Below are 27,573 nucleotides of genomic sequence, written 5' to 3'. Positions count from 1 at the left end.
TAAATTAAACCCTGCCTATCAAGATGCAATAGAAAAAATCGCTCCAGAATGAGTTTCTTAGAAATTATACGTAGAATATTGTGAGGTACTTGGAAATGAGTAAAAACCTGCTCCATATTTGGAGTACCTCGACCGGCTAGGGTTAAATTAATATTTTAAAAAATCAGGGTGTATGGCGCCCAGGTTCACAATTGTGAATCCGGTTCACAATTTGTGTGAACCCGGCTCACAAAATTTTTAAAAGTACGAAATCAGGGGTCTATATGCGCTCCGCGCCTGATTTCATAGAAAATTTCATTTTTGACGTTATAAGCTTTCTCTGCAACCGCGCCTTCATTCAATTTGAGCCAATTTTTTGACCCAAATTTTTTCACAAAATTGTGAACCAATCGATTGTGAACCTGGTCGCCCGCCACCCAAAAATCATTCAATTTTGACGGGGGATCTAAAACCGCCGTTTTGCGATATTTTTACAAACTGACCCATCTTTTAGCGAAAATTAATTCTTGTTAAAACGACACGTTGGAGAGGCGCTAATTGAATTTGTTTTTGTTAACTCTGGAGTCTATTTAATTCGCAAAGGTGGGGAAAAATGAATTTATAGATGGCCCCAAATACGAGTTTATCAATTAATCAAACAAAGAGCCACGTTTTGGTGAGATCTTTTTACTTTTGAATTATTAGCCCTTTCTTATCACGTTTCTTTCGGAGATCTTCTTGATTGTCCTTGTTAAGGGCCTATGTTTTTTGACAAATAAACGAGATGTCCTAGAGAAACTTGGTTAAAAAAGGGTGAATGAAGAATTAAACGTGGTCAACCCGAAAAAAACATGGATTTCGGCATGGGAACCTGTCTTAAAACCTGAGTCAGGTTTTCTTAAGAGCTTGAAGAAAAAGCCCTGGAGCGGATTTCTCAAAAGCAAAGCCGCGAGTTCGCAAAAATTAAAAAAAAAAAGATTAAAATAGCAATTTGAGCAACCTGAGCAAGCCTGAGTTAGGCTCCAAAGTCTGTGTCCTTGAAAAATTTTTAAATTTAAAGTAAAATTTTTTAAGGACCCCCCCCCCCGTCAACAAATCGATTTTCTGAATTTAAAAATTTTGATCCCGGAAATGGATTCTTCAGGTCAAAAAACGATTTTGAGGCCTCATTTTCGGGGGTCTATCTCGACTCTAAACCCTCAAAATCGGGTTTAAAAATTGGACTTTTTGACGAAAAATAACGAAAAAGTCCCAATTTTGCTAAAATTTCAGATTTTTAGTGGTCAAAAAGTGCCCGAGCAATTTTTTATGGTGAATGGAGCTTCCAGGCACTCTAAAAAGCCAAAATATGGCGTTTTTGAAATTTTTGATTTTTTAAGGAAAATTGATAACGGTGGGGGGGGGGGGGTTCTTAACAATTTGCAGGAGCGGAAGTATTTTTATTTTGGGGAAAAACAAACTGAGATTTTCAAGCCCGATACATCTATTTTCATCCAATTTAAGTTCTGAGGGAAGGACAATTTTTCGGTTTTTAGTTCGCGATCTATGAAGCCACTGGACAAGCTTAACGTGAAGACTTACATGTTCATCGTCTTGCTGCTCACCTTTCAATGGGAATGTTAGAAAGCGAAGAAATAAAGATACAATGTCGACGCAGTTCAATTAGTGCGCCAATTAGTTGGAAGATCGTTTTTCCAAATAAAGAATCTTTTGATCGTTTGTTTTAATTGATCAAAATAAAACAAATGGTCTTTTCATTAATTTGCGGTTTTTATCTTTAAAACCCATGTGAGGGTCTGAATGATCCTTAACGAAAAAAATAATAAAAGTGGCAATTTCGCGAAATTCGATATGTATAAATATTTTATTAATAAATCGAAAAGAAGATTATACAGAAATAATTGCAGCGTGGCCGGGAAAATGAAATTTCTACTTTTTTGCTGTTGAGTTCGTTTTGCAGAAAAAATAATTTTAGGACAGAAAATCGGCGAAATAGCTTTTATTTTAATTAAACTGGGGATTCATTTTACCAGTCGTCGTTGTTCCACTCGTCTTTGTCTTCAGAAGACGCCGATTGTTTCACGTCCGTGTCGGTTTTCGGGAGGAGCTTGTAGGATTGCTCGTGCTAGAAACAAAATTGATGAGGGTTTTATTGAAAATGGTTGAGGTTAAAACTAAGCGATTTCAAAGTTGATTCTTGCTCTAAACTAACTAATGAAAGCTGCGTAGAAAACCTGACTCAGGTTTCGAAAGAGCCGCGTAGTGGATTTAGAATATCAAAGCCGCCAAGCAAGAATTTTTATTTTTAGAAATTGTCGAATCTTTGCAAAGCCGTGCTACAAAAAGCTCTCTCTACACAGTTTTTTTACACAGGTTAACGAATACATTTTCCGGTTTGTGCGTTACGGAATTGTGCGTAACGACTGTAAAGGTATGAGTGAATCTAATTCATCTAGAAGGGACTCTGACAGAAATGATTCTAGTGATTGTGCCATTTTTTCTTACCCTTTTGAATAGTTTCTAAAAAGAAAAATAAGAAATATAATTTTTGAAAAACACCAATAATAATAATTGCACCCTTGCGAGACGGAAACGGACCTGACTTCTGTCCCAATATCGCCATCTCTTGCTTTTGAGGTATTGACTTACGTTGCTCTGCGGAAAGAACTTGTTCTTCGCAGTGGTGAACACGTAATAGGCCCCTGTCGTGCCGAAGACGAACAAAATCATGAAAAACGCAAAATTGTATTTCGCCTTGTCTTCCGCCATTTCTTCGTCGTGATCGGAGAAGAGATCGCCGTTTCGGGCTTCTTCTTGGATCAAATTGTCGCTCAAGTCGTCGTTGTCGTTGTCGTTGAATTTCCAGAAATCGCTGCTTAAATTTAACATTTTCCAAATCGAATATTTTTTTTTACCTTTCACTTTCGTCATACTCGCTTTCGTCGTACTCTCCGTCGTATTCTTCATCGTAGCTTTCGCCGTATTTGTCGTATTCTTCGTATTCATCGTAAGCATCTGCGTCATTTTCCTCTCCGGCTTCTTCTTCGTACTCGTTGTCTAGGACGTCTTCTTCGTCTTCGAGATCTAGAAATGGGGTTGCTGAGCTCAGGGGAGCAGAGAGTACCTTGAGTGGTCTCTGCGGGGATTTCAAGCTCTGGTTCGGTTATTTGCGGTTCTTCTTCTTCAGCTTTATCATTTTGAGATTCGGCAGGGAGTTGAATGCGGGGGTTTTCTCCGAGTTCTTCAGTTTCTATTGGTGTATCGCCTGAACGAGCAATAAAAGTCGTAATAGATAACAATCTTTTCTCCTTACCTTCAAAATTCAAAACTTCTTCCCCATTATCTTCACCCGCCTCTCCTTCTGGAAACAAATCAGGAGTAACCTCTGGAACAGGCTCTTCTCTTTCTTCACCTTGTGCTTCTTTTTCTTCTTCAAGTGCTTCTGTTTCTTCGTTATCCAAAGTCGCTTCATCCGGCTGAGCTATTTGAATTCCAAAACCAGTCGATTGATTTTCCGCTGCAGTGTTTTCTACTTCTGCTTCGATTGGCTCTTCTTCTGGAAGAGCAACAGGAGCAGGAGTTTTCTCTTCTTCAGTTGCTTCCATAGTTTCAGTAGCAATCGGTTCTTCCACCACAGTTTCTTCTGGTTGAGGATCCTCAGCAGGAGCGTTTCCCTGAGCAGGGCTCGGCGACTTGTGCAGAAACCCTGAGTCAGGGTCTCAATGATATTGAATTTAATTTTAAGATCTTTTGGACCCTGACTCAGGTCTTCTACACGAGTTGTTGAGCCCGGTCCCTGAGCCAAAGCTAAAAGCTGGGCGATTTGTTCTGGCGATTTTCCTTGAAGAAGTGAGAGAAGATCCGTGTTTTCTTTAGTCAGCGGCGCTGGGGTTGAGTCAGTTGAAACCGTTTCTTCCGCAACTGATTCTTCTGCAGGTAATTCTACTGGAGTTTCAGCAGGAAGGGGCGAGTCTTGAGGAGGGAGAGCCGTTTGTGGAGCGGGATTCTCAGCAGAAATTGGGGCTAGAGGATCGAAATTCGAGAGCGGCTGATCTTCGGCGGGGTTAACATCTTCACTTGGTCCGTCGGCTTGAAAGTATTTTCATAAATCTTGTAATCAAAAATTTTCTTACGAATAAGTTCTTCTGGGCTATCCTCGATTCTTCCCGTTTCTTGCTCAAGATCGACCGAAGCTCCTTCCAATCTTGTCTCAACAGCTAGAGCTGAGCTCGGCAACCTGTGAAGAAAACCTGAGACAGGGTCTGAAAAAACGGCTCCGCATGAACTACCGATTCATTTTTTTAAATTCTGAGCCTGAGTAGAAACCTCAGTCAGGTTTCTGAGAAAAAAACTTTAGAATAAATGAATGAATAAGTTGTTTTGGCGACACAGCTCTTTAAGGAGGTGTGGGGCGACTTCGCGAAAATTCGAATTTTAAAATTTTCTTTCCATTTTTAGAAAGCCCACATCAAGAGCATCAAAAAAGGTCTCTAGCTTTTTTTCTCAATGTCAACAAAAGTTGGTGAAAAACGGGATTGAAAATTGGCATTTCTATGAAAATTCGTGAAATTAGATTTTTTAAAGTCTTTTAAATGCAATTATTTTAATATTTTTAGAAAGCTTACGAGTCGCTGAGTATTTTTATTCGTTGCAGTGACTCACTTATCTAACTGTATTACGAGTTAGTGCAATTTTAAATTTCATTTTTTTGACAATTTGAAACCCAATTTTCGATTGAAGTTTTTAAATAAGCAATTTTTGCGAAAAATTAAATTCCTTCAATTCAACCCGAGAACAGCGTTTGAACTTCCTTTTCAGCATCTAAGTTTTAAAAAATTAAAATATTTTCATTAAAAAAATCGCGTTCGAAAATGACGCAAAATGACGATTTTCACGGACATGACATGGAGTCGAGGTCATTATGGCCAGAATCCCTTAATCATTTTTTCTGAAAAAAATTTCAACTCTAGTTTAGGGTCCAATCTATAAATAGAAGAAGAGTTTTTAAAAATTTTATTACCCATCTGAGCCTGAGGGCTGTTTGAAAATGGTCAATTTGCCGAAATTTGCCCCACACCTCCTTAAGACCCTGACTCAGGTTTTTTACACAGGTTGCCGAGCCCCGAGCAGGAGCAGCGGGGGCTTCAGTAGCGAGAGTCGTGGCATTTGTCGGTTTTGTCGTTGGCTGCTGAGTCGGAATTGCCGGAACTGCTGGGGCAGCGGGCTGGGCGACCGAGGAGGTGGCAGCTGGAGCAACCGGGTTTTCAAGACCAGTTGGAGAGGCTATTTTGTTTGCGCCAAGGACACTTTTCGGGGTTAAAAGAAATTTTGAATATTCAAGGCAAAATTAAAATAAAATCAAGATCCGTTATTCATTTTCTCAGTAAGAACCTGAGTGAGAATTCTGAAAATTTCAATCAAAGAAGAGCTTTCTCAGGACTTTGACTCAGGTTTCTACAGAGGTTTCCGAACCAGAGTCTGGTAATCAGACCGATTATATTTTTTTAATCTTATCAACACTTTATTGTGAAATTTCCTTACAGCTTATAAATTTTAAACAGTGAAAACCCAAAATTTGCCCACCCGGAATTTGGCCGCTTTTTTTCTTAATCCGCCTTTTTGGGAACCTGATATCAACCCAAAATTTGGCCGCTTTTTCAGAAATATAAAATTTTTCATCAGAATGGGGCCCAAATGATGCAATTTCTGATCATTTTTAGCTTTTTTAAAGTGTTTAAATCATTTAAAATGATTAAATTTAAATAAAAATGTCTTCAAACAAGCAAAAATTTGAATGAAATTCATCAAAAATGTGAAAATCATTACGATTTTCGAAAATTTTGAAACTTTGCTTTTTGAAGGGGAAACTTGGCTATCCGACAAAAAAACCAAAATTTGGCCGCTTTTTTCGGGAATTAAAATCCGAAATCCGGCCTTTTTTTGGGTTTTCACTGTAATAAAAAAATAATTCATAAATAAATAAAAAAAACTCAGAAAAAATTCCTTCAACCCGTTTCCTTTGAAGAGCTGCCAACTGTTCCGGCGAAAAACTCGCCGCCAATTTGGCTAAATCTGGCGCCGCTTCTTGTCCATTATTTTCCGGCAAAAAAGAAGCCAACAGAAACCAACCAAGCTTCATTTCGCAATTTCTCTTCTTCAAAAAAAAACCAAACTTCTAAATCATTGACGGGAACAGGAAAGAAACAGTGCACAGTCTTTTTTATCAATTCGAAATTTTCTCAGCCAGAGCGGTCTGAATTGATGCAGCACGCCCGCGGGGAAGGTTCTTTCTCTTTTCAAGAGTCGGGCAGGAGTGGAGCTGGACGGGATGACGCATTTATGGTTTATTTTTACGATCCAAAACGGCGCTTTTTCACTTTCTCTCGGCAACAAGAGAATCATTAATGGGCTATTCATAATGGGGTTTGATAACAAAACAAGACAAAAGATGATCAGTATTTTTAGATATTTGAAGCAAAGTTACAAATTTGCTGAGCTGAGCAGCTGCTCAGTGATTTTTGAAAATGATCTTATTTTCTTAAATTTGCTTAAACCATTTTCACTCAGCTCAGGTCAATTATTTTCGAACATGATCTGTTCTGCCTAATATCTCGACTCAGCTCAGCTCAACCAGCTCAGGTAAGCTCTTATTTGGGTCCGCTCAGCTCAACTACCTTAAAAAGGTCAGTTCAATGACCTCTGAAAAATTTTTTCAGGGGTGATCGTAATTTCCCGTATACACATGGTCTGTGCATGAATCTTATATTTTTGGAGTCTTCAGATCCTCACGAATCTGTTGAGCCTAAAATCAATGTAGAAAATGATTATTTTTGGTGCATTTTCGCGAAAATGGTCCTACTTTCACTGGATTTTTGACCAATTTTTTTGGCCAAAATTTTTTCTACTTCTCGCCGGGTAATTTTTCAACCCTTTTTATTTGCCAGGAAATTCAGATTTTGTCTATCTGATCAGGTTTTCCCGCATTTTTGGTCACGGAAATCCCGATTCTCGTCGACCCCCTCCTTAAGTTTCTGCACTAAACTGAACTTTTATCGCTGTTTCTTGTTCAAGGTCGAAAAGAAACATCCTGGAAAACAAATTTTCATCAAAAATGAATATCGCTACAACAAATTTGTTTTTCTTCCATTTCCATCGGCTCTTTACCTCAAATTCATAATTCAACGAAGAATTTGCAATAAAAGTCGCTTCTTTTTTATTTCTCAAGTATCAATTCAAAGCGAAGAGTATGAAAGTCGTCGCTTTATTTTTCACTCTTTTTTCATTTTCGAAAAGTGCTTTGATAACAGACCATTCTCTTCGGCGATGGAGCAAATTGGATTTCGGGTCGAAAGTAGAGCTGGCCAACAAGTATTACTACAGATGCGAGCAGAGTAAGTCCATAATTTCCAAGGACGCTTTTTCGAAAAGAAAGTCGCAAAGTTGCATTGTAAAATATCCATCGTATTTTTTTTCTTTCTTGGCAAAGCCGCTTTGTTTGAATATAAGACGCGACGCAGATCATCGTTCGAGCTCTTTCTAGGCCTGGCTCAGGATTTGGACATAGATTCGTTCGCCAAGCTTAGATCAGCCCAGATATGGCCTTTATCATAAAGGTTTGGCAGGGTAGGAGTATGGGTTGTCTATTCAACCAATCAGAAGCGAGTATGGTTTCTCCAAGCTAATAAAAAAGAGCCCAGACCATATGATCCTAATTTTATCCTGACGACAGGAATAAATGCCTTTAAAACAAGGAAGACTCATCATTTTCTTATTTAAAATTTTCAGTGGCGCTGAGCAAGATGAACAGAGAACCAACGCCGGAAGAATATGAGTTCATAACTGAGCAGTGCATGGAGCTGCCCGCAATTTTGAAGCTCGCATAGAAACTGAAGAAATTACTTTGAAAAAGATTATTTTCGGAAATAAACACATATTCATCTTTTTTACTGAAATGAGACAGAGGGTGTGACACAGGGATATCTTCTTAATACCCTTCTATTCTCACCTGATAAGTTAAAACATACTTAGGGAATCGGGTTTTTCGGGAACTTTGTTTTAAAAATTCTGATTCTCGTCGATCTCGGATCTTTGACAAAAAAGCGCGTCTAAAAGTTTACGTCAGTGAGCTGAGCTGGCTCACTTCAAAAAAATTTCGGGCTAAGCTGACGGTCAGCTGCTGACCCTCTCCTCAAAATTGCTGAGCTTAAGATCATCCTCATTGTATAAAAAGTTAAATAAGTTTTCTTTACTCTTTTGTTTTTCAAAAAATAATCAGCTAATTTTTCACTGATATGCTGTATGCTGATGTAGACTGTATACAGTATACAGTATGCACAAACACCCGAATCAATCCATGCCAAAAAAGAGTCATCTGTCTACAAAAAACCTTGCATTTGCTTATTCTTCGTTAGTTGACCATTAAAACAAATATTTTTTCCTTTATTTATTTAAAGTTAAAATTTTTAACATCTTTCGTTAGCGATTTTAAATATTAACAGACCTAATATGTCCATATTAAGTGTCATCTTCAATAACCATCAACATATTTCATCGAAAATGGCATTTCTGACATGAATCGATAGAAGTCATGGCAGTCTTCGCTTTTTCTTGTAAGGGGGAGATGGTCGATTTTTAGACTTCTTTTAACAAGCAGTAACTGAATTCATTGCGAAAAATTTTGATTTGACTATTTTCTGATAGAAAAGGGTTGAATTGAGGGGCCGACGTGGAGAAAATTGAGAAATAAAATTCTCGATGATGAAGAAAATTTTGTCGATCTACGAAATTTCAAGAATTCATTCAATAAAAATGAAGAAAGGAATGTTCTTCGAAGTGAGCCTCTTCCTCCTTAGCATTTATTAATCATTACTTTTCGCCCTCAATTTTAAGTGTTTGATGGTCCATTCCGAAGCACAGAAGTCCCGTGACTGGACTGCAGTCATCTGAATAATGCCAATCCAAAACCTCGCGCATTTTCATAGACGCGATAATGCAGCATCAAGAGACCGCAAATTCGCCAGCATCGCCGACCTTTGCGCTATCAATAATTCACAAAATCCGCGTTTAAATAGCCCCTGTTTTTAATCACATTATCGAGTCGAGAAAAAAATCACTTTTCGAGTCAAAAAAATGAATTTCATTTGTTTGATCATTGGAGCAGCGTCAGCTTTCGAGGTAAGAGGCAGAATGCTTGCTCCGCCTGACTCAGGACCCTGACTCAGCTTTTCTTCTCAGGACGCGAAACTCTTATCAGAGCTTATTTCATTTAGAATTTTGAGAACTTGCGCGAGAAGCGTAACATGATGAGCAAGTTTTACAAAAATAACGACCAACAAGAGCTCTTCAAGGTTTGTTTTGTTGAAAAAATAATCATTGATAAATATTTTCAGCGGTCAATGATGAACAAGTTTTACCAGCGAAGCTTCCCGCTCTACTCAGAAGAGTAATCCTCATCAATATTTCTTATTCGAAAAAGAGCAATAAAATTGATTGTTATCAAAAATCCACGATCGTGAAACTGTGAAGGGGCTTTGTCTGAAAAACACGTAAAATTTGATTTTATTCGCCTTTCGAGTTCAAAGAATGCATCGATCTTCTCGAATTACTCCGCACATCTTTAGATTTCGGTCTTCTGTTCAAAACGCTGCCCGACCTCGCCGCATTGAGTGATTCGGGGACCAAAATGTGACTGTACAAAATCTTCTTTTTCCCGTTTCGGAATATTTTCGACAAGTTGTAATCCCTGAACAACATTTTCCCTTGGAGAAAAGTTTGAATGACTCACTGTCTTCCTTTGAGAAAGTCTTTGGCCCTGGCTGTGTTTGGCTTCTCCGCGATGTCGAGACAATTTCCGTTCTTGTCAGTGAGATCATACGAACTCGTGCACTGCGCTAGCCGTTTCTGGGCAACCAGCGATTCAGGAATATTCTCCAACTTTTCCTTGTCTTGACCTACAATGGCTTCGGTGATTCTATTCAGCGCGATAGGTTAATTACCTTCGTAAAGATGAAGAATATAGCGGAAAACGTAGAAAATCGTGCAATTCGCATTTACGAGAACCGATTTTGTTCCGAAATGAATCGTGACAAATTCCGCAATTGGCTTAATTAGAAAGATGATAAAAAGATGAGGCTTTATGAGAAAGATTCCACAATTATTTTTTCTTCTTTTTTATAATTTATATGTCTAATTACAAATCAAATAACTATTTATTTATTTATAATAAATTATCTTTATATAGTATTTAAGGACCCCCCCCCCGTCATCAATTTTCGAAAAATTAAAAGTGGGCCCTTCATAATTTTGACCCCGGAAATGGATTCTAGAGGTCAAAAATCGATTTTGAGGCCTCATTTTTTCGGGGCTATCTCGACTCCTTCACCCTTAAAATCGCGTTTGAAAATTGGCCTTTTCGACGAAAATTGACAAAAAAGTCCATATTTCGCCAAAATATGGCTGTATTTGAATTTTAGACTTTTTGAGGAAATGGGTTGATGGGGGAGTCCTTAATTATTTAATTATTATTAATAATTGATAAAAGTAAATTAAAATAATAACTTATATAAAAATAAGTTAATATTTTAGATATCTGTCAAGAAACAGCAATAAAAAATAAGCAAAGAAGCGAAAAGTTCTGTACCTGCGGAGCAATTGGCGTCTTTCTCAACCTCGGATCAGCAGAACTCGCGGCGGAGGACATCGTCCTTCTCGAAAGCAGAGATCTTCCTGAAAACGAAGTTGATTTTGTGCTCGAGACACTCTCCGAATCCATCTCTCCAAATTTAAGAACGAATTGTTCTTTCCGGAGAAGCATCCGTCCCGAGCGCAGACGATAAATATTTCTATCGCTATCAATGTCAACAGTCAATAATCTACTTGTCAACAATTGAAAATTGATTTTTCGGAAATTAAGATAAAAATTCCAAACTATTTTTTACAAAAAGACCTTATACTATAAGGCTTATAGAAAATAAAAAGCTGAAGACTTATGAATTTCGGGTTTTCGGTAAAGATAGACTTCGATGATAAACAAAAAAAAAACGATCAAAAATAAAAGAATTGATACCATCAGCGTTGAAGATCAAAACTAACCTGAGTTTTCGGCGATTGTGAGTCGCCTGTTGTACGAGCTCTCACGTTTGACCCTGGAACTGGATCTTTGCGGGTTCGAGTAGGAGATTATCGGCGCAGTTTCCCTCCTAACAACAAAATAACTCAGGAGCTACACAAACTCATCTCAATGCATTTCCGTTTCAGTCAATGTCTGAGTAAATTAGTCAGACAGCTAGAAACACTTAACTGTTTAGTCTAAACACTAAGAACTAAATCGTATTTTTGAAATCCAAATTATTTTCTAAAATTCGAGAATTTGCGGAGCTCCGAGTGAACTGATCTCTCCTTCTGCTCTGACATGATAATTCTTCTCGTTTTCACGGAAGGTCTACCTTTTGCTCAGCTTCCCGGCCATTGAATTGGCGCTTGTTGTGGGCACGCACTCTTTCATTCTCTTCCGCTGTTTTGGGCTTGATGGCTCTGTACTTTTATCACTTGTAGACTGCTTGGGTCGACTCTCTCTTCTTTTTCTCTGCGCGTTCAAACAGAAGAACAATAAAAGGAACTCTAATCTGAATTATTCCGACTTTTGGTTCTGCAAAACAAAGAAAAACCAAATTCAGAATTTTGAAATGAGGAATGGCGACTCTTTGGTCTCTTTGGTGCTTAAATTTGAATTGCCCCAGTTTTTCTGCTTCCTTCTGTGTGTCTTTGGTTCACTCGCATGTCCAAATACCGCAGCTGGAAAGTTAATTCTCTACAAACAATTTTCGACAATGCTTCTGAGCGAAACGTCAAAGACATAACGCGTTATCGCATTTTGATTAAACAAGAAATTTTCAAACGGGCAGCTTCCGACTGACAAACAAAAGAGCTGCTACAGTAGCTAAGGGGCTTGTTTTAATTGCATCAGCACTTTGTTTTTGCTTCAGAATATGAAAAAAAAACAAACCAGGAGACTCGAAGAACTCATATATTATTTTTAATAAAAAAAAAATTGTTCGAAAATGATAATTTCTTTATTTGCATTTTTCAAGAGAAAATTTCCAGATGCGGCCTCTGAGATGCATGTTATTAAAATGTGATAAAATTGAGGTCAAGAGAAATGCGGTTTTTACTGTTATTTATTCATTTTTGCTTTTCGGCCAGCTGGTGGGACATTGACAAGGGTTGAATTATAAATGTTATTTCTGAATTTAATAAGAAAATTGAGCTTGTTCAAAATAAACAATTCTTGAAAGACCATGATCTGACGCAATCAGGAGAAGAATTTGGCCCAGTTTTGAATCAGTATCAGTTCCAAGTCAGTTTTGGCGCAGAGTTTCCTTATCCTGTCCAGCCACGGTTCAGACAATTAAAAAATATTCGATGTTAGAAACTGTCTAACTGATCGCAGCAAGCAAACAACAATGTCGGAATTATCATCCACGATGATCGAATTTTTATTGGATTCAGGAAAATTTTCGCCGCGTTTCATTTTCAATTATTTTTTCTGCAAAATGTCGAAAAAATTCAAGGTCTTCGAAGAGCCATTTTGCGTCGAATGAAACAGAAATGATCATAGGTTTGGATAGATTTCTTTTGGTTTAAAAGCATTTGAGTAAGCCTCTGCTCCTTATCCGGGGAACGGTTTGACTTTTGCCTGGGAGATAGAAACCGTTCTGCAAATCGGCTTCGACATGCGAGAGCCTTATTTCATCGTTGCAGAGGAAGTTCTCTTCTTTTTCTTTTTCAAAGCGGGGACGAATCCGATCGAGTTTTCGCCAGACAATGTCTACCGAATGCAAAGAGAAGGAAACAGCTGGAGCGAGCCGGAAGCGATCGTCGAGCCCGGAGAAGTGATGTGGCAATTTTCAGAAGAAAACGGGACGCACTTTGTTTCGAGCTATTTCGGCGAGCACTACACGGCTAATCTGGGAAGCATTGTTCTTCATTTCAACAAATCAGCTGACGGAATTAGTTGGGAGCCTGCAGATGAACAGAATATTATTTCGTACTCTGGGGGCATTTCTGAGGTCGGCTTTGCTTTTGATCTGGGCATTTGGTTATAAAAACTTGAATTTTACTCTTTCAAAAATCGAATACCCAGAAAAAGAAGGAAATCTCTTCGGCGTTGGTAGAAATGAAGACGGAGATAGTACAGGCTGGGGGAGTAGAACATTCTGGGCGGAGAAAAACTCGCTTGGCAAATGGAACTGGTTCAAGGAAGTTCCTTGAAGGAACGCTCCGACCCGTACATTTACGAGTCAGTCAGAATGTTTCGCCACGCAAACGGTCCATTTTTGAGGAATCTTGAAAATTAAACTGATTCTAGAGCTGTTTCTCATCGCGCGAACAGATCCAACGGGAACATTCTTCAACGAGCGCAATTCCTCCCTTCCCGAGAACCTCCACCATTTGATCGATCTCGGGGCGTATTCAACTCGACCGCACGGAACCGCACTTTGGAAAATGGACAAAACGGAGGGCTCATTTGAGAAACTTCTGGACCTTCCGGGATGCGGGGACACTGCTTTTCCGTCGATAGTCAGGATTTCAGGGAAGAGATATTTGGTGGCTAATTATACCAGTCCGTTAAGACGCTGTGAAGGTTCAATTTTAAGGGTGTAATTTTTAAACTTATTAATCCCAAGATTGGTCGTGGTTTGAAGGACAGGTCTCGCCGCTCGGCACTGGAATCTATTTTGCTGAAATTGAGTTCGTTGCAAAATAAAAAATTACTTCAAAAATTAATCAATATTTTCCGAAGCGTTCCGAAGATAATCAGTAAATTCAATTCAAAATGTCAAATTCAAATGATCAAAGCAGGAGCGTCAAAAAAGCGCTACTTGAAATTCAATGATGAAGCTTTTCGGGGCATTTTTGAGCGTTGTTGCGGCTGGAAAATGGGAAATTCCAGAGACGTGGACTTATTGCGAGGCAAGAGAACAAGTGAACCCTTTTTCGAGGTAGAAAATTACTCGATTCAGACTCGTTGATTTTTGAAGGTGGCTGAGCTCGGCGAGAATCGTCGGTGGAGGAGATGTCAAAAGAGACGCTTGGCCATTCATCGTGCGACTTCGCATCGGAAGAAGCGGAGCAACCTGCGGAGGATCTCTTCTTGACGGGAAACATGTTTTGACTGCCGCGCACTGCTGCCACGGCGCTGCTCCCAAGGATATAATCGCTCATGTCAACGATTATAGGAAATGTTCTTTTTTTTTCAATTTTTTATTGACTTGATGATCGATTCCAAAACATGGTTATTTCTTACTGACTGTGGATGACAACAGAGAAAATGAACAATTAAAAGTCGGAAAGTAGTTGACGAGGGCGAGAAAATCCTGAAAGTGACAAAAATTGTTGAGCATCTGGGTTTCTCTTTCCGCCATTTCCAAAACGACGTTTGCCTCCTGACTCTGGAAGAAGACGTGGCGGAAATCATCGAGCACAAGTACGCGTGCTTGCCGCCAGTTGATTGGGAGTGGCCTGTCATGTCCAAGTGCTACACTGCTGGCTGGGGAATGGATCACGAATCCTTCGGAAAACAAGTCGACATTTTGAACTCGGTCAATGTCGAGATCTTCGACGACAACTACTGCGTCAAGGAACAGGGTAAGATCAGTTCAAATTTCTAATCATTAAGATCTCTCTTTAAGATCATCATCCAGAAACGATGATTTGCGCCGGGGCCATCGGTGGAGGTCGCGACGCTTGTCAAGGTAAGTTTCAGTGCAGAGTTAAAAGTGATTATCGGATCTTAGGTGATTCTGGAGGACCCTTAATTTGCGAAATCAATGGAAACGCTGTTCTGGCCGGAGTGACAAGTTGGGGAATCGGTTGTGCTCGCGCCGGAAATCCAGGAGAATGGGCCAAGGTTTCCAATTTCATCGACTGGATCAATGATAATATCGGGCCGCTGCCCCCAACATCGCCGCCAGAAACGACAAAGACAACGACAACATCAACGACCACAACGACTACAACGACGACTACGACAAAAGAGAATACATCTCAACCTGAAATCGGTAAGAAATGACAAAAAAAAATTTTCCTATACCTTTAAGCGTCGCTACAAACCTCGCCAAAGCCGCTAACTACCAGAACAACCCTTTTATCTTCCCCGACGCCGATTTCTCTGTCAAGCAAGCCTTCTCTCAAGCCCTGGGAAAAAGTAAGAGCTCGACGATACTGCGCCGCTCCGGAAGGATCGGAAGCGGGGCTCATCAATTGGACACAAGTTGCTTCTTTTGTCGGCGGAGACAAAGAGGTTTGCAAATTCTTCATGAAAATTGACCTTATTAATTATCAGACGGACGCAGTTCTCATCGGTTTGAACAAATGCCAAAAAGAGCTGAAGGAGAAAGTGATGGGCAAACCGAGCACCTCCAATCCAGCCCGAGTCGAAGAACTGATGAACATCGCCATCAAGCGACAAGTCTGCGTTCGCGCGATTAAAAGGGGTCACTTCGACGCGCTCCCCTGCAAGGCAGAGTGTGAGGAAGTTTTGAAGGCATTCAAGAGGAAATCCGAGATAATTAAAGTGACTGGAAAAGAAAAGAAGAAACTCAAGTTTTGGACAAAAGTCTGTCTCACCAAACAAGCTGCTATATTTTAAAGGAAATTTTCTAAAAAAAAATAAAATTTATGAACTTTGCCAGCTCAAATCTTTTCTCCAAGTTTGCCTTGCCCCACCTCTCATTACACAAATAAAATCGCAAGGGTCAATGTTGCAGCGCAAAGAAAAGAAATCAAAAAAAAAGAGATGCTTCGACAACTTTCAAGATCCACTCGTTCTCTCAAAGCCAGGTTTATTTTTTCAGTAAATTCTTAGCTATTATTTCCAGCGCTCAGCTGAGCTCTCGTCTCCACAACTGGCAATCGGATAAGCTGACGGATATCGGCACTGGAGTGAACTATGATTCGGACATGGATATTTTTCGGGAGCAGTGTCGAAAGTTCTGGGCTTCGATTGCCAAAGATCGCGTCGAAAAGTGGGATAATGATCACCAACCTTATTTTGCTTCTCCGCGAAATGATTGGCCATTTATAAATAAGATAACGGCTGGTCTGCGTGGCGGTAAATTTGTTAAAGCATCATCGCTCGATAATTTTTCAAGAAAACAGTCTTTTGTCCTGATTTCTTCGTTAATTTCGTTGATTTCTTCTCCCAAAGAACTCGCCCAGCTTTCTGACATTTTTTTATTTTCGTGTTTTAGCTCATGGAGCTCGAATGGGCTTATCGAACGACTCATTGACGGAAAAACAGAAAACTATAGCAACATCAAACTCATCGCTGAAATCAATGAAGAAATTATGCTTCATCCTAGCTGCCATATTTCCATGTTTCCGAAAAGGGAACTTTATAAAAATATTTTTGAAAGAAAAGATGTATTTTGGCATTATAAATAAGGAACAAGAAAATTTCGGTTACCATGGTTTGAGAAAAAAATCGCGAATGTTAATAATAAAAAGGAAATATGGAAAGTTTAACGACAACGATCTTTATAAAACTCGGCATCAGTCAGATAATTCACTCCAAAAAATCTGAGAGATGTAAAATGATGAAATTGTCTTGTTTATCATGCGAAAAATTTCGCGGTTTTCTCAAGAAACAAAGGTGGCTTCTCTTACTTGGCTCATGGCTTCTTTTTATTGCGGATTTTGTGTGAGTATTCTAATATATAACGTAAGATAAATGAGACGAAATTAAGGACTGATTCAATTCAAGCTGCACGATTCTTTCAGGTGATGGTAGAAAATCAATTTTCGCGAGACTTCTAAGATCGCAAGATTTATTTCTAGCAATGTTTTAGACGGGAAACACAAGTTGGGGAGCAATTTCAGTTTCAATAATAATACTGCTCGGTGGTACTGTCTATGTCTCGAGTTTAAAGCCGAAAATAAATAAACAGACAGTTGAAAGACATTCCTCTTCGGACATTTTTCCGACACTTGTCTCTGGTACCCCATATTTCACAATTAAAGTTTTAAGATTTTTATAGATGAAAAGTAAGTTATATGTCCAGAAAAAAAATTAACAAAATGTATGAACCACAACAAGCTTTGCCTTAATTATTTTATCAACGTTTTTGATAACAAACCATAATGCAAGTAGTTGAAGACATAATCAGTACCATTTTGAATGTCATCTTTGTTTACGGTCATATTTTTTTTGGTTTATTTTGACGAAAAGAATTCTGATGAAGGGGAAGATTTCACCGAAACTTCATCAATTATATTTATGTTTGAAAGTTTAATTGAAGCAGCTCCGCAGGTAACTATTTTTTGAATTCGCAATAAACATGCACGACTAAGCCTACAAAAAATAATCAATTTATTGAAGTTATTCATGCAACTTTATATAATCACAATATGCAGAGATGTCGAAAACGACTTGAAGACTGATGAAAGAAATATAACAATTGTATCTGACGATACTGATTACTCAGGTTTATTTTATGATCGTTCCTCAAAAGGAAAAAAATGGTTATTTTTCTTTTTAAATTCTAAGCTATCAAGCCAAATGATCGACCACTTTCTCTTTTTAGTTTAAAATGCTCAATTGTTAAACTTAAGAGAAATTGTACTGCAAAGAATATGGTTATGATTGGATTTCGATACTTTCAATTATGTTCTCATATATCGTCTTATCGTCAAGAAATTATTCTCGGAGTGTTCTTTTTCAGAGAGTTTATTTCTTCATCATGGTAATTTCAGAAAAGATAATATGATATTATTAATATCAGAATAATATTTTATTATTTTATTCGAGAAAGAAATTACTTACGAATATGAATTATATCTATATATCATATGAAGATTGGATAACAACAAACAAATACAGTGATAACCCATTTTAAGGCCCACCATTTTAAGGCCACTTTTTTGAAAAACTCCCAAAATTTGTCATCCTCGAAAAATCCATTATAAGGCCACTTTTGATCATCTTTTTAAATTCGAAAGTTACAGTTTAGCGACCCTACCCTAACCCTGAACTTACGCCGCTGAAATTAAGCGCAAAGAAGGGGTTTTTTAACCGCCATCAGCATTAAATTGAGTCCGGAATGATCTGAGCCATATTTGGTCCTCGATTGATGCGAGAATCTAGCGAGACAACTGTACGCTTTAAGTTCTTGTAAAATCTTTTAAGTGAAGCCGATCTTTACAGAATCTTAAATTGAAATTTTTGTTCTTCTGTGGAGAGGCAGTTGGAACTTCCTCAACTTGAGAGAGCAAAATATAGTCAATGATTTGTCTTTGACCGAAGAGTTTCTCACTTATCAGAGTTTAATTTGTGTTTTTTCCAGAACACCAAAAGCCAATGTTTCAAACTAAATTGAAACTTTTGATAAAGTGATCAAAGCTGATCTTCCGATGAAAAATCTTTATATGTTTTTCTTAGTTCCTAATAGCTATTTCTGCACGACATAAGCACGCAAGAGACCACAATTTTCGGCAAATGCCTGTTTTATGCGCAAGAAAAAGGAAAAAAATCATTGTCATCCGGCTCAACATGAAAAATGTCCATTTTAAGGCCACTTTTGAAATTTGCTGTCATCCAAAAATCGGCCTTAAAATGGGTTTTCACTGTAAGAATTTTTCTTTTATATTCCCGTGAATTTCTTATTGAATTAAAAAAAAACGAAAAAGTTTGATTCTTGAATAATTATTTTTTATAGCTGTTAGTGCAAAATTTTACACGAATGACGATTCTCGTTCTTGCATTATTTAAATTACGAGAAGAATATGATTCAATTGGGTTTCTTCTTTTCTTTGGACCGCTTGGAATTCACTGGTTAATTTCTACCATATATATTTGGTATTTGGATGATCACGATTCAATCGTAGATTTTCTTGCTGCGACCTTGTTTGCCTGTGCGACACTCGTTCTGTCAATTTTCGGTGATTCCAACAACAGTTTTCTATTATCTGTGCACTTGGCGGAACACCTTGGATTCGGAATTTTTGTCATTATGCGTCTTGAAAATATCTGGTTAACAGTTGCTCTTTCTACTGGAATTGGCTTAAGCTTTATACTTGGGATTATGTATATTTATAGGGACAATCTCGCGAAACTATGTAACAATAACGCTCGTGTAGAGCCCATTACTGAAACAACTGCAGCTGAAAGTGACTAAATAATAGAAGTTTTTATTATAAATTTGCTGTGTTTTCATTTTTTTGCAAAGAAAAAAAAATGAAAGGAATATTTAAAAAATCAGCAAAGAACCATTTGTATATATTTCAATCACACAATATAAAAAATACAGTAGGATTGCAAAAACAAATCAAATTTTAAGCACTCATTTTTGATACGCAAAATGCAGATTCATAAATAACTACAGTCAAAACGCACAATTCCGGAGATTTCGGGGCGAGCCGAAAAAATTTTCAATCGCACAATTCCGGAGTTTTTCGACAAATATATTTCATTTTGCCCTCTCTTCTTAGTAGGAAAAGTAATTATATGAGAATGAAGAGTCGAAGAAAGAACCTGAAAGTAAAATATTATTTCCTTATCTTTTTTAAAAAATTACCGTCATAAGACCATAAGTTGACAAATTAATGACGGGTCTGGTCGAAAGTCGTCTCCAGCACATTCCATCTCGTTCCCATCTCTATCTCTTCCGCAAAGATCTACTCGGCTTCCACCTCTTTTGAGCATACCTCACCCGTCTTGAGGACACAGACGTCCAAGCAGAAAAATACATCCTTTGTTAATTCGTATCCATCGCCGCAAATTCGCTCTGGCTCGCCTTCTTCGTTGATTTTAACCCGTTGCCGAGCGCGTAGCATTCAGGATGCTACAAGCGCCTTTCAAGCCAAATTTCTCGAGATCAAATATGCCGATTCCAAAAAATTTTTTGATTTTTGGAAATTTTAGCCATTTTTGAATATGTTCGCCGCTTTCAAATTTTAAAATACTATTTATTTGTCGCTAGAAAATAGGAAAGAAAAAAAGAACTCAGCCCTCGCGGCGCTTCTTCTCTATTGTTCTGCGCCGCGCCATTGTCTTTTTCTCTAGACTTGGACAATGGCGCCGGTGAAGAAACCCTTTTTCTTTCCCTATTTTCGGCTTTCTAGCTTTAATTAAATTATCTGAAATAATATGAATTTATTAGATGAGGCTTCGATAAATAACCTCAAGAAAAAAATATTCGTGAAAAATAAGTTGAAGTGGAAGAAAATAGCGCTCAAAGTCGTAGCATTCCGGATGCTACGCGAGCGGCAAGGCAATCTAGCGGAGCGCTCGGCAACGGGTTAAAGCGGCTCAAGGTCTGGAAAAATGTAAGAAACTGGGTAAAAAAGGGACCTCTACCTCTTTGTCTTTTTGTTTGATTGAGGACCCTTAATGTGCGAAATCAACGGGAACGCAGTTTTGGCCGGAGTGACAAGTTGGGGAATCGGCTGTGCGCGCGCCGGAAATCCAGGAGAATGGGCCAAGGTTTCCACTTTCATCGACTGGATCAATGAGAATATCGGGCCGCTGCCTCCAACATCGCCGCCAGAAACGACAAAGACAACGACCACAACGACCACAACGACTGCAAAGACGACGACGACAAAAGAGAAAACATCTCAACCGAAATCGGTAAGAAATGACAAAAAAAATTTTCCTTTATCTTTAAGGGTGTCAACATCGATTGAGTAAGGGTATCTCTTATGAGTCGAACAACTGATATCAAGTTATCTTGTTAACGCTGATTCCAGAGCTTCTTTCAGATCCGAAATATCTATTCTAGATCACGAGATACACGTTATTCTATGAGCGCGCTAATGCACTTGTTCTCGGTAGAAATGCACTGTTAGAACTGCTATTTTTTAAAATTAGATTTAATATCTTAAACTATATATTTTCTGAAAGCTTAAAAAATTCTCTTTCTATTGATACCCATATCGTTGGGATCAAGCAAATTTTGCATGTTCAAACAGCGCGCCAAAAGTCGAATACACCTGCACTTTAGCGCCGGAAAAGGGGATTAACGGATTAATCAGTGCGCGATCTGAGCACCCCGGGAGATTGTCAAAGGATCAAACCATAATCTCTGAAAAAAAGAGAGGAATACAATATTTGGAACATCACTAGAATAACGCTCAAACTTAGTAAAAGTCGTGGTATCAGATAATGCATGAAAAAAGATGCATGCAATATAAAATTTCAAAATTTTTTAAATTTATGCCAAATAAAAGTGTTCTGGCTTGCTTCTGTCAAAAAATGAGGAAATTTGAATTTGTAGTTCTCCCGTAGCTTTTGCAAGAAAATTGGTGAAATTCGACTTTTTAGTGTTCTTTGAAGCGGCGGTGGGGATAAACGGATTATAAATTTACTATTCTGCCAAATTTATGCCAAATAAAAAGGTTTAATCTAAAACTGGGCGAAAAATCAGATCTTATTTATGAGCGGAAGGTACCATAACTATTGCAGAAAAAATGCGAAAATCGATGTTGACACCCTTAAGCTTCGCTACAAACCTCGCCAAAGCCGCCAACTACAAGAACAACCCTTTTATCTTCCCCGACTCCGATTTCTCTCTCAAGCAAGCCTTCTCTCCAGCCCTGGGAAAAAGTAAGAGCTCGGCGATACTGCGCTGCTCCGGAAGGATCAGAAGCCGGCTTGATCAATTGGACAGAAGTAGCTACTTTTGTCGGCGGGGAAAAAGAGGTTTGCAAATTCTTCATGAAAATTGACCTTATTTATTATCAGACAGACGCAGTTCTCATCGGCATGAACAAATGCCAAAAAGAGCTGAAGGAGAAAGTGATGGGCAAACCTAGCACTTCAAATCCAGCCCGAGTCGAAGAACTGATGAACATCGCCATCAAGCGACAAGTCTGCGTTCGCGCGATCAAAAGAGGCCATTTTGATGCGTTGCCGTGCAAGGAAGAGTGTGAGGAAGTTTTGAAGGCTTTCAAGAGGAAATCGGAGACAATTAAAGTGACTGGAAAAGAAAAGAAAAAACTCAAGTTTTGGACAAAAGTCTGTCTCACGAAACAAGCGGCTATTTTTTGAAATAAAATTTCTTAAAAAAATAAAATTTATGATTTATGCCAGTTTAAATCTATTCTCGAAGTTTGCCTTGCCCCACCTCTCATTACACAAATAAAATCGCAAGGGTCAATATTGCAGCGAAGAGAAAAAGCAAAAATACAGAGATGCTTCGACAACTTTCAAGATCCACTCGTTATCTCAATTCCAGGTTTATTTTTTCAGTAAATTCTTAGCTATTATTTCCAGCGCTCAGCTGAGCTCTCGTCTCCACAACTGGCAATCGGATAAGCTGACGGATATCGGCACTGGAGTGAATTATGATTCGGACATGGATATTTTTCGGGAGCAGTGTCGAAAATTCTGGGCTTCGATTCCCCAAGAACGCGTCGAAAAATGGGACAATGATCACCAACCGGACGCGGAAATCTGGAAAGAAGCGGGAGCAGCCGGTCTGTTGTGCATTGACTCTCCAGCAGAGTACGGCGGAATCGGCGCGCAGTTCGAGTACTCGATGGTCGCTTGCGAGGAACAGGCTTACGCCGGGCCGAAATTTTACGGTCCAGGATTTGGACTTCACTCTGGAATCGTGGCGCCTTACATAACCAGTTTCGGGACAGAGGAGCAAAAGCACAAGTACATTCCAAGCATGACTACTGGCGAGACCATTTCCTGCATCGGGATGACGGAGCCTTCTGGAGGCTCTGATCTTCAAGGTGATTTTCCAAAATTTTTTTTATACCAAATTATTCGATCTCAGCAATGAAGACAAACGCTGTCCGCGACGGAAACGACTGGATTCTCAACGGTTCAAAAACCTTCATTTCGAACGGAACACTCGCGAATCTCGGCCTCATCGCCGCCCGGACAAACAAAGAAGGAAAAGCCGCCCATGGAATCTCTCTCTTTCTCGTCGACACCAGGGAGCACAAAGGATTTAATAAGGGCAAAAACCTTCGGCAAGTTTTTTTTTTGATAAAAAGTCGGCTGAGAATTTTTTTTAGAAAAATTGGGCAGCACACGTATGACACTGCAGAGCTTTTTTTCGACAATGTGCGGCTTCCGGCAAGTGCTCTTCTCGGCGAAGAAGAAGGTTTGCTCTTTGAAGTGATAAGCCAGGAAAGAGTTCTTTAGGGTTGAACAAGGGATTTTACATGATGATGAACGAGCTTCCACGCGAACGAGTTGGATGCGCTTTGGAAGCCTGTGCTCGACTTGAAGGCGCTTTCGAACGAACTCGAGAGTACACGCTAGGTTTCGTTGGTTTTAAAATATGATAATATTTCTTTGTAGAGCGAAAAGCTTTCGGCAGCCCCCTTTCGCACAAGCAAGTGATCAAGCACTCGATGGCGGAAATCAAGACAGAAATCGTGACAGTGCGCCTTCTCGCGGACGAGTGCGTCCGACTCTACGCCAAAGGCGAGTTGGACAATGAAACAGCGAGCATGTTGAAGCTCTACGCCACGGAGAAATACGTTTCCTGCGTTTCGAAATTGCTGCAGCACTGGGGCGGCTGGGGATACATGTGGGAATACGACATCGCCAAAGAATACGCCGGAGCGCGGGTGTTTTCGATTTACGCTGGAACGTCGGAAATCATGAAGGAACTCATTTCCAGAAATATTTACCCTCGAAAGTGATTTTCATCCAAATAAAATACAAAATAAAGCTTTTTAGAGGGGATTTAGTCATAGTTATAATAAGATAAAATAAATTTATTAAGAAAATGTACAGTTAAATTGACTTTTTACAATTATTTTAAAAGATGAATTTACAGTTCGTCAAAAATGAAACTAGTTTATCAGTTCCATTCTCCAGCCAGTTTGCGTCAGCGGGTTGAAATTGTCGGTGCAACGGTCCGTCGCGCAGCATTGTCGGCAAACAGAAGGACTGTTTGTCGAAGTGGGTCTGCATTGACGGTCCGCCAGTTTCCCGATGAAGTTTTGAGCTCTGAAATTTTATTTATTCCCTGATAAGCTTATTATTTGTACTTGTTGTCGTAGCAGGCTTCGATGGATTTGCACCGCATGCCGACCCATCTCACGTCGCCATTCCGTTTTCGAACTTCAATTTGACAGACTTCGTTTTCTTGGCAGGGCGAGTAGGTTCCGCTGTTGAGGCATTCAGTCATGTTGTGGGCGAAGCAGTGTGTGCACTAGAAAATTATTAGGAAGCGTTTTTGAAAAGAGATCTTACTCCGAAGGAGGCAAGATTTCGAGGAACAAGTCCGAGAGACAAGCTTCTCGCCTGTTGCTCGGCTTCTTGGAATTCGGCAATTTCGACTGCTTCTTCTTCCGATTCCGGAATAATGTCGATGGATGGAATATCCAAGAGCATTGGCAAATCTTCCTCTTCTGAATTGTTTTCATCGTTCTCTTCCTCAGCTTTTTCCGAAAAATCTCTTGATTTTTCTTGTGAGTCAATCAAGCTCGCTGAATCAGCGTTTTTGGATTCCTCACTTTCTTCCTCTTCTATTTCTTCAGTCTCGTCATAGTCGGAGGGTTCAAGTGACTCCGGGAATTCCGATTCGTCTTCGGCTGGGAGTCTCACATCCATTTGCATAAAACTGCCCTCGTTTTCTGATTCAGAGCTTTGTGAATAGCTGGAGTCATCCGATTCTATTTCAGATTCATATTCAACTGATTCTGATTCATTATCATTTTCGTAGTCTTCTTCCTCTTCCTCTTCATATTCAATTTCTTCTTCGTTGTTTTCAAAGTTTCGAGCGTCCATCAACATTCCACTTTGAGAAAACTCACTTTCGAATTTTTCTTCTTCATACTCTTGACTCGATAGGAAATAATCTTCATTAAAAGACTCTGTTGACGTCTCTATTTCGCTTATCACTGATGTTGTTGTAGTTGGATCCGGCATGGACGATGTTGTTGTCGCAGTTGTTGTGGTTGTTGGTGCTGGGGTTGTTGATGTTGTCGTTGTCGTTGTCGATGTCGTCGTTGTCGATGTTGATATCGTAGTTGTTGATGTTGTTGTAGTTGTAGTTGTAGTTGTTCTTGTTGTTGTTGTTGTAGTTTCAGTGGTAGTTGTGGTTGTTGTTGTAGTTGTGGTTGTAGTTGTTGATGTTGATGTCTTTGTAGTGGTTGGTGGAGTTGTTGACGTGGTCATTGTGGTTTTTGTTGATGTTGTTGATGTTTTTGGTGATGATGCTGTGGTTGTTGTCTGTGTAGTTGATGATCTTGAGGTAGTCGTCGTTGTTGTTGTAGTCGTTGTTTCCGGTTTAGTTCCAATAACATTTTTGAAAAATGCTGCTAGTGGATCCTCAGTTGTTTCCCGTACTTCTGGTTCCGGCGTTGTGATGATCCTTTCTCTTATTTTCCGGCCTCTTCCTCCGCGCTGCGCCCTTTGAGCCGGCGCAAGATTATTACGTTTTCCCTCCCGGTCGACTTCCGCAGAGCCAGTTCTCGCTTCTTCTGGATTTTCTGTCACTGGTTTGCGATTCGGAGCGTCTTGAGCGCGAGTTCTATTTTTCGCATTTTGATTCTTCTTCTTCTGGGCTTGATTGTTTCTCGAATAAAGTCTCTCTGCGATTTGGCTTTCCACTGGTCTCGCTGAATTTCCCCAGAGGCTTCCAAGAGGCGAATTTTCGAATGAATTCTTCGTCTCGTCATATGTCAAAGACAATTCTAATGAATCAATAGCTACTTTTTTCGATTGTAATTTACCTTTTTTACGAACACAAACATCGTCCAAATAAGGGGAGGGCTCGCAATTAAGAGACCAGTCCAGTTCAGGGCATTGAATCGGTTTAATCGGATTGATTCTGCCATTGTTGGTGACCATCTGCAATCGAAGGAATTTCATTGGTTGACACACTCAATCATGCTCATAAATTATTCAAGAGCCGCATGTAGTTAAATTTTTGTTATTTTACCGTCAAAAAAAAAAATTGGATTTTATGATTTTTTTTTCTAAATGAAAGTCGAATGTGATGACTCATTTTTCTTACTGTGGCTTTTTAATTAAGAGCGTTCCTGTAGTTTTACTGTTGCTTTCCACCGGCTTCACTTCGATGGAGTCAAACTCCACATTCGAAACTGACAAATCATACGCCATATTCGCATCCCAGGTTTTCTCCGGCTTAAAAATCGTCGAAATTTTATACTCACCTCTGAAGTAGTAGTCCACATTGAGCATCAAATTCGTCGGTTGGAGAAGCTCGTAAGGAAGTCGCGATTTTCCTTGGCAGTCGCAGGCCTGTTCAAGGATTCGAAAGCCGTTGTAGCAGCCGTAGGAATTCGGGTCTAAGAAAGTTGATATTTCGTTGGATATAACTGCCTCTAGAAGGGTGTCTTATCTTGTCGAGGCAAGTACAGACCCTCAGGATTAAGAATATTCTGCAAAGTGGCTGAGGATATTTACGCAATGGGAGTCCCTTTAAAAACAAACCTGCGCAAGTTTCCAAAGCAAATTTGACAGCGTTCGAGCCACAGTGATCCTGCGGATAGACCTGCAGCTTCCCGATTCTCATAACGTTGCCGTCCCATTTCCGGAAACACTCGTTCGAGAACGGACTCGCCCGACCCAGCCGAATCGCGGGAAATTCAAAGAAGCCGGTTTCGATGTCTTCGCAGCCGACTCGCAGGCCTTTAAGAGAGACGATTGGGCGGATTTCTGTGCAGTGCGCGTATTTTAGCAGCGACTGAATTATATTTTTATTAATGAATATTCAAGAAAATTTAAAAAGAGAAATATTTTTTTTAATATTTTTTTAATTTAATTTTCTTTTTAATTTTTTTTTCTGAAAAATAAATATTTATTTTTTTAATTCTGAAAAATTTTATAAAATGAAAAAAACCTGGAGTCTGAAAGAATCCGTCTCCTCGTTGTCGTCGGTGACCGGGTACAAGGCGAATTTCCTGAAAACGCTCATGCTGGCTCCGGTCAGATTGTAATTAATCCGAAAGGCAGAAGCTATCTCGAGTGGGATGATCTGAGAGGTCTCCATCAGCGGCACGGACATAATAATAGGCACTGATAAGAGTCTCAACCAGCTCAAGTCCGATTTATCACAAAACACATAATTAGTGGAAAATGGTTGAACCCCTGCCTGAGTCTTTTTCACGCGAGAAAATTTCCAAAGCGACGAATTGATTTTCTTCGGGCGCCGATTTGAGCTCGTATTCCAGGTTCCATAGCTTTGTCGAAATTTCCAGCGGTTTGTAGCCTCACAAAGTGTTTTGCAATTATTCATAATAAAAAAAAACAACTCAATACAGAAGCCATCTCTCTTACTCAATTAATCCCTTTCCAATATTTTCGGACAAGAGTCGCCACGTTAAATTACCGTTCCGGACCGCGCTTCGAGTCAATCGTGTCAGAAGCGACCAAAAGTGGCATTTTTCTTTTGTGGTATTCAAGCAATCCCCGCTCAATGAATTCACTCAATACGTGGTTCTTGCATCAATTGGGGGTTATTGCATCTCAACAATTCAATTAAGGATATAGCCTTGAATATTGAACTTTCGTACACCCGAATCCCTGTTACGAATTTATTCATTTTTCAAAGAAACTCTACCTAAAATCTAGCGTAGAATTCGAAAAAACCCTTATTTTTA

At 39.3% G+C, this 27,573-nt stretch overlaps 8 protein-coding genes and 2 long non-coding RNA genes across 12 annotated transcripts; 6 read left to right on the top strand and 4 right to left on the bottom strand.

The window, feature by feature from the left end:
- Positions 1-1,841: 1,841 nt before the first annotated feature.
- On the bottom strand, positions 1,842-4,276 carry LOC145700819 (uncharacterized). Its single transcript, XM_081778143.1, has 9 exons — positions 4,269-4,276; positions 4,113-4,216; positions 3,736-4,068; positions 3,293-3,685; positions 3,104-3,244; positions 2,895-3,063; positions 2,629-2,854; positions 2,485-2,499; positions 1,842-2,104 (listed from the first exon to the last, which is right to left on the bottom strand). The coding sequence occupies exons 1-9, from the start codon at positions 4,274-4,276 to the stop codon at positions 2,006-2,008; spliced, it is 1,488 nt and encodes a 495-aa protein (XP_081634269.1). The 3' UTR covers positions 1,842-2,005.
- Positions 4,277-8,854: 4,578 nt separating this feature from the next.
- On the top strand, positions 8,855-9,671 carry LOC145698275 (uncharacterized). The gene is made up of 3 exons (XR_014133917.1): positions 8,855-9,153; positions 9,249-9,326; positions 9,369-9,671. It is a non-coding gene; the product is annotated as an uncharacterized LOC145698275 (long non-coding RNA).
- Positions 9,509-11,887, bottom strand: LOC145698274 (uncharacterized). Its single transcript, XM_081775475.1, has 6 exons — positions 11,424-11,887; positions 11,071-11,177; positions 10,619-10,704; positions 9,975-10,080; positions 9,764-9,929; positions 9,509-9,721 (listed from the first exon to the last, which is right to left on the bottom strand). Exons 1-6 carry the CDS (start codon positions 11,480-11,482, stop codon positions 9,538-9,540), a joined length of 708 nt encoding a protein of 235 aa, XP_081631601.1. The 5' UTR covers positions 11,483-11,887; the 3' UTR covers positions 9,509-9,537.
- A 665-nt stretch (positions 11,888-12,552) lies between these two features.
- On the top strand, positions 12,553-13,082 carry LOC145700818 (uncharacterized). The gene is made up of 2 exons (XM_081778142.1): positions 12,553-12,595; positions 12,637-13,082. The coding sequence occupies exons 1-2, from the start codon at positions 12,586-12,588 to the stop codon at positions 13,080-13,082; spliced, it is 456 nt and encodes a 151-aa protein (XP_081634268.1). The 5' UTR covers positions 12,553-12,585.
- Positions 13,083-14,325: 1,243 nt separating this feature from the next.
- LOC145697476 (uncharacterized) lies at positions 14,326-15,687 on the top strand. Its single transcript, XM_081774689.1, has 5 exons — positions 14,326-14,625; positions 14,670-14,732; positions 14,775-15,038; positions 15,078-15,280; positions 15,323-15,687. The coding sequence occupies exons 1-5, from the start codon at positions 14,505-14,507 to the stop codon at positions 15,626-15,628; spliced, it is 957 nt and encodes a 318-aa protein (XP_081630815.1). The 5' UTR covers positions 14,326-14,504; the 3' UTR covers positions 15,629-15,687.
- A 77-nt stretch (positions 15,688-15,764) lies between these two features.
- LOC145697104 (uncharacterized) lies at positions 15,765-19,168 on the top strand. Of its 3 annotated transcripts, none has more exons than XR_014133853.1 (8): positions 15,765-15,819; positions 15,865-16,090; positions 16,230-16,678; positions 16,725-16,758; positions 16,827-17,287; positions 17,329-17,462; positions 17,590-17,720; positions 18,693-19,168. It is a non-coding gene; the product is annotated as an uncharacterized LOC145697104 (long non-coding RNA). The 3 variants fall into 3 exon arrangements; XR_014133852.1 differs by having other exon boundaries at positions 15,766-15,819; positions 15,858-16,090; positions 17,357-17,462; XR_014133851.1 differs by having other exon boundaries at positions 15,766-15,819; positions 15,858-16,090.
- Positions 19,169-20,365: 1,197 nt separating this feature from the next.
- Positions 20,366-22,046, top strand: LOC145700817 (uncharacterized). The gene is made up of 4 exons (XM_081778141.1): positions 20,366-20,605; positions 20,757-20,805; positions 21,474-21,676; positions 21,719-22,046. The coding sequence occupies exons 1-4, from the start codon at positions 20,366-20,368 to the stop codon at positions 22,022-22,024; spliced, it is 798 nt and encodes a 265-aa protein (XP_081634267.1). The 3' UTR covers positions 22,025-22,046.
- Positions 22,047-22,153: 107 nt separating this feature from the next.
- Positions 22,154-23,667, top strand: LOC145697109 (long-chain specific acyl-CoA dehydrogenase, mitochondrial-like). Its single transcript, XM_081774259.1, has 6 exons — positions 22,154-22,211; positions 22,250-22,716; positions 22,761-22,959; positions 23,005-23,093; positions 23,135-23,254; positions 23,294-23,667. The coding sequence occupies exons 1-6, from the start codon at positions 22,168-22,170 to the stop codon at positions 23,638-23,640; spliced, it is 1,266 nt and encodes a 421-aa protein (XP_081630385.1). The 5' UTR covers positions 22,154-22,167; the 3' UTR covers positions 23,641-23,667.
- Positions 23,668-23,706: 39 nt separating this feature from the next.
- LOC145696402 (uncharacterized) lies at positions 23,707-25,826 on the bottom strand. The gene is made up of 4 exons (XM_081773430.1): positions 25,681-25,826; positions 24,197-25,641; positions 23,992-24,155; positions 23,707-23,950 (listed from the first exon to the last, which is right to left on the bottom strand). The coding sequence occupies exons 1-4, from the start codon at positions 25,817-25,819 to the stop codon at positions 23,794-23,796; spliced, it is 1,905 nt and encodes a 634-aa protein (XP_081629556.1). The 5' UTR covers positions 25,820-25,826; the 3' UTR covers positions 23,707-23,793.
- Positions 25,827-25,918: 92 nt separating this feature from the next.
- LOC145697030 (uncharacterized) lies at positions 25,919-27,283 on the bottom strand. Its single transcript, XM_081774164.1, has 4 exons — positions 27,066-27,283; positions 26,814-26,989; positions 26,405-26,657; positions 25,919-26,259 (listed from the first exon to the last, which is right to left on the bottom strand). Exons 2-4 carry the CDS (start codon positions 26,976-26,978, stop codon positions 25,961-25,963), a joined length of 717 nt encoding a protein of 238 aa, XP_081630290.1. The 5' UTR covers positions 26,979-26,989; positions 27,066-27,283; the 3' UTR covers positions 25,919-25,960.
- Positions 27,284-27,573: the final 290 nt, after the last annotated feature.

The sequence above is a fragment of the Oikopleura dioica genome, chromosome 2 (assembly GCF_907165135.1).
Source record: "Oikopleura dioica chromosome 2, OKI2018_I68_1.0, whole genome shotgun sequence".
In the NCBI taxonomy this organism is placed as follows: Eukaryota; Metazoa; Chordata; class Appendicularia; order Copelata; family Oikopleuridae; genus Oikopleura; species Oikopleura dioica.
This window is presented reverse-complemented; position numbering and strand designations above follow the sequence as displayed.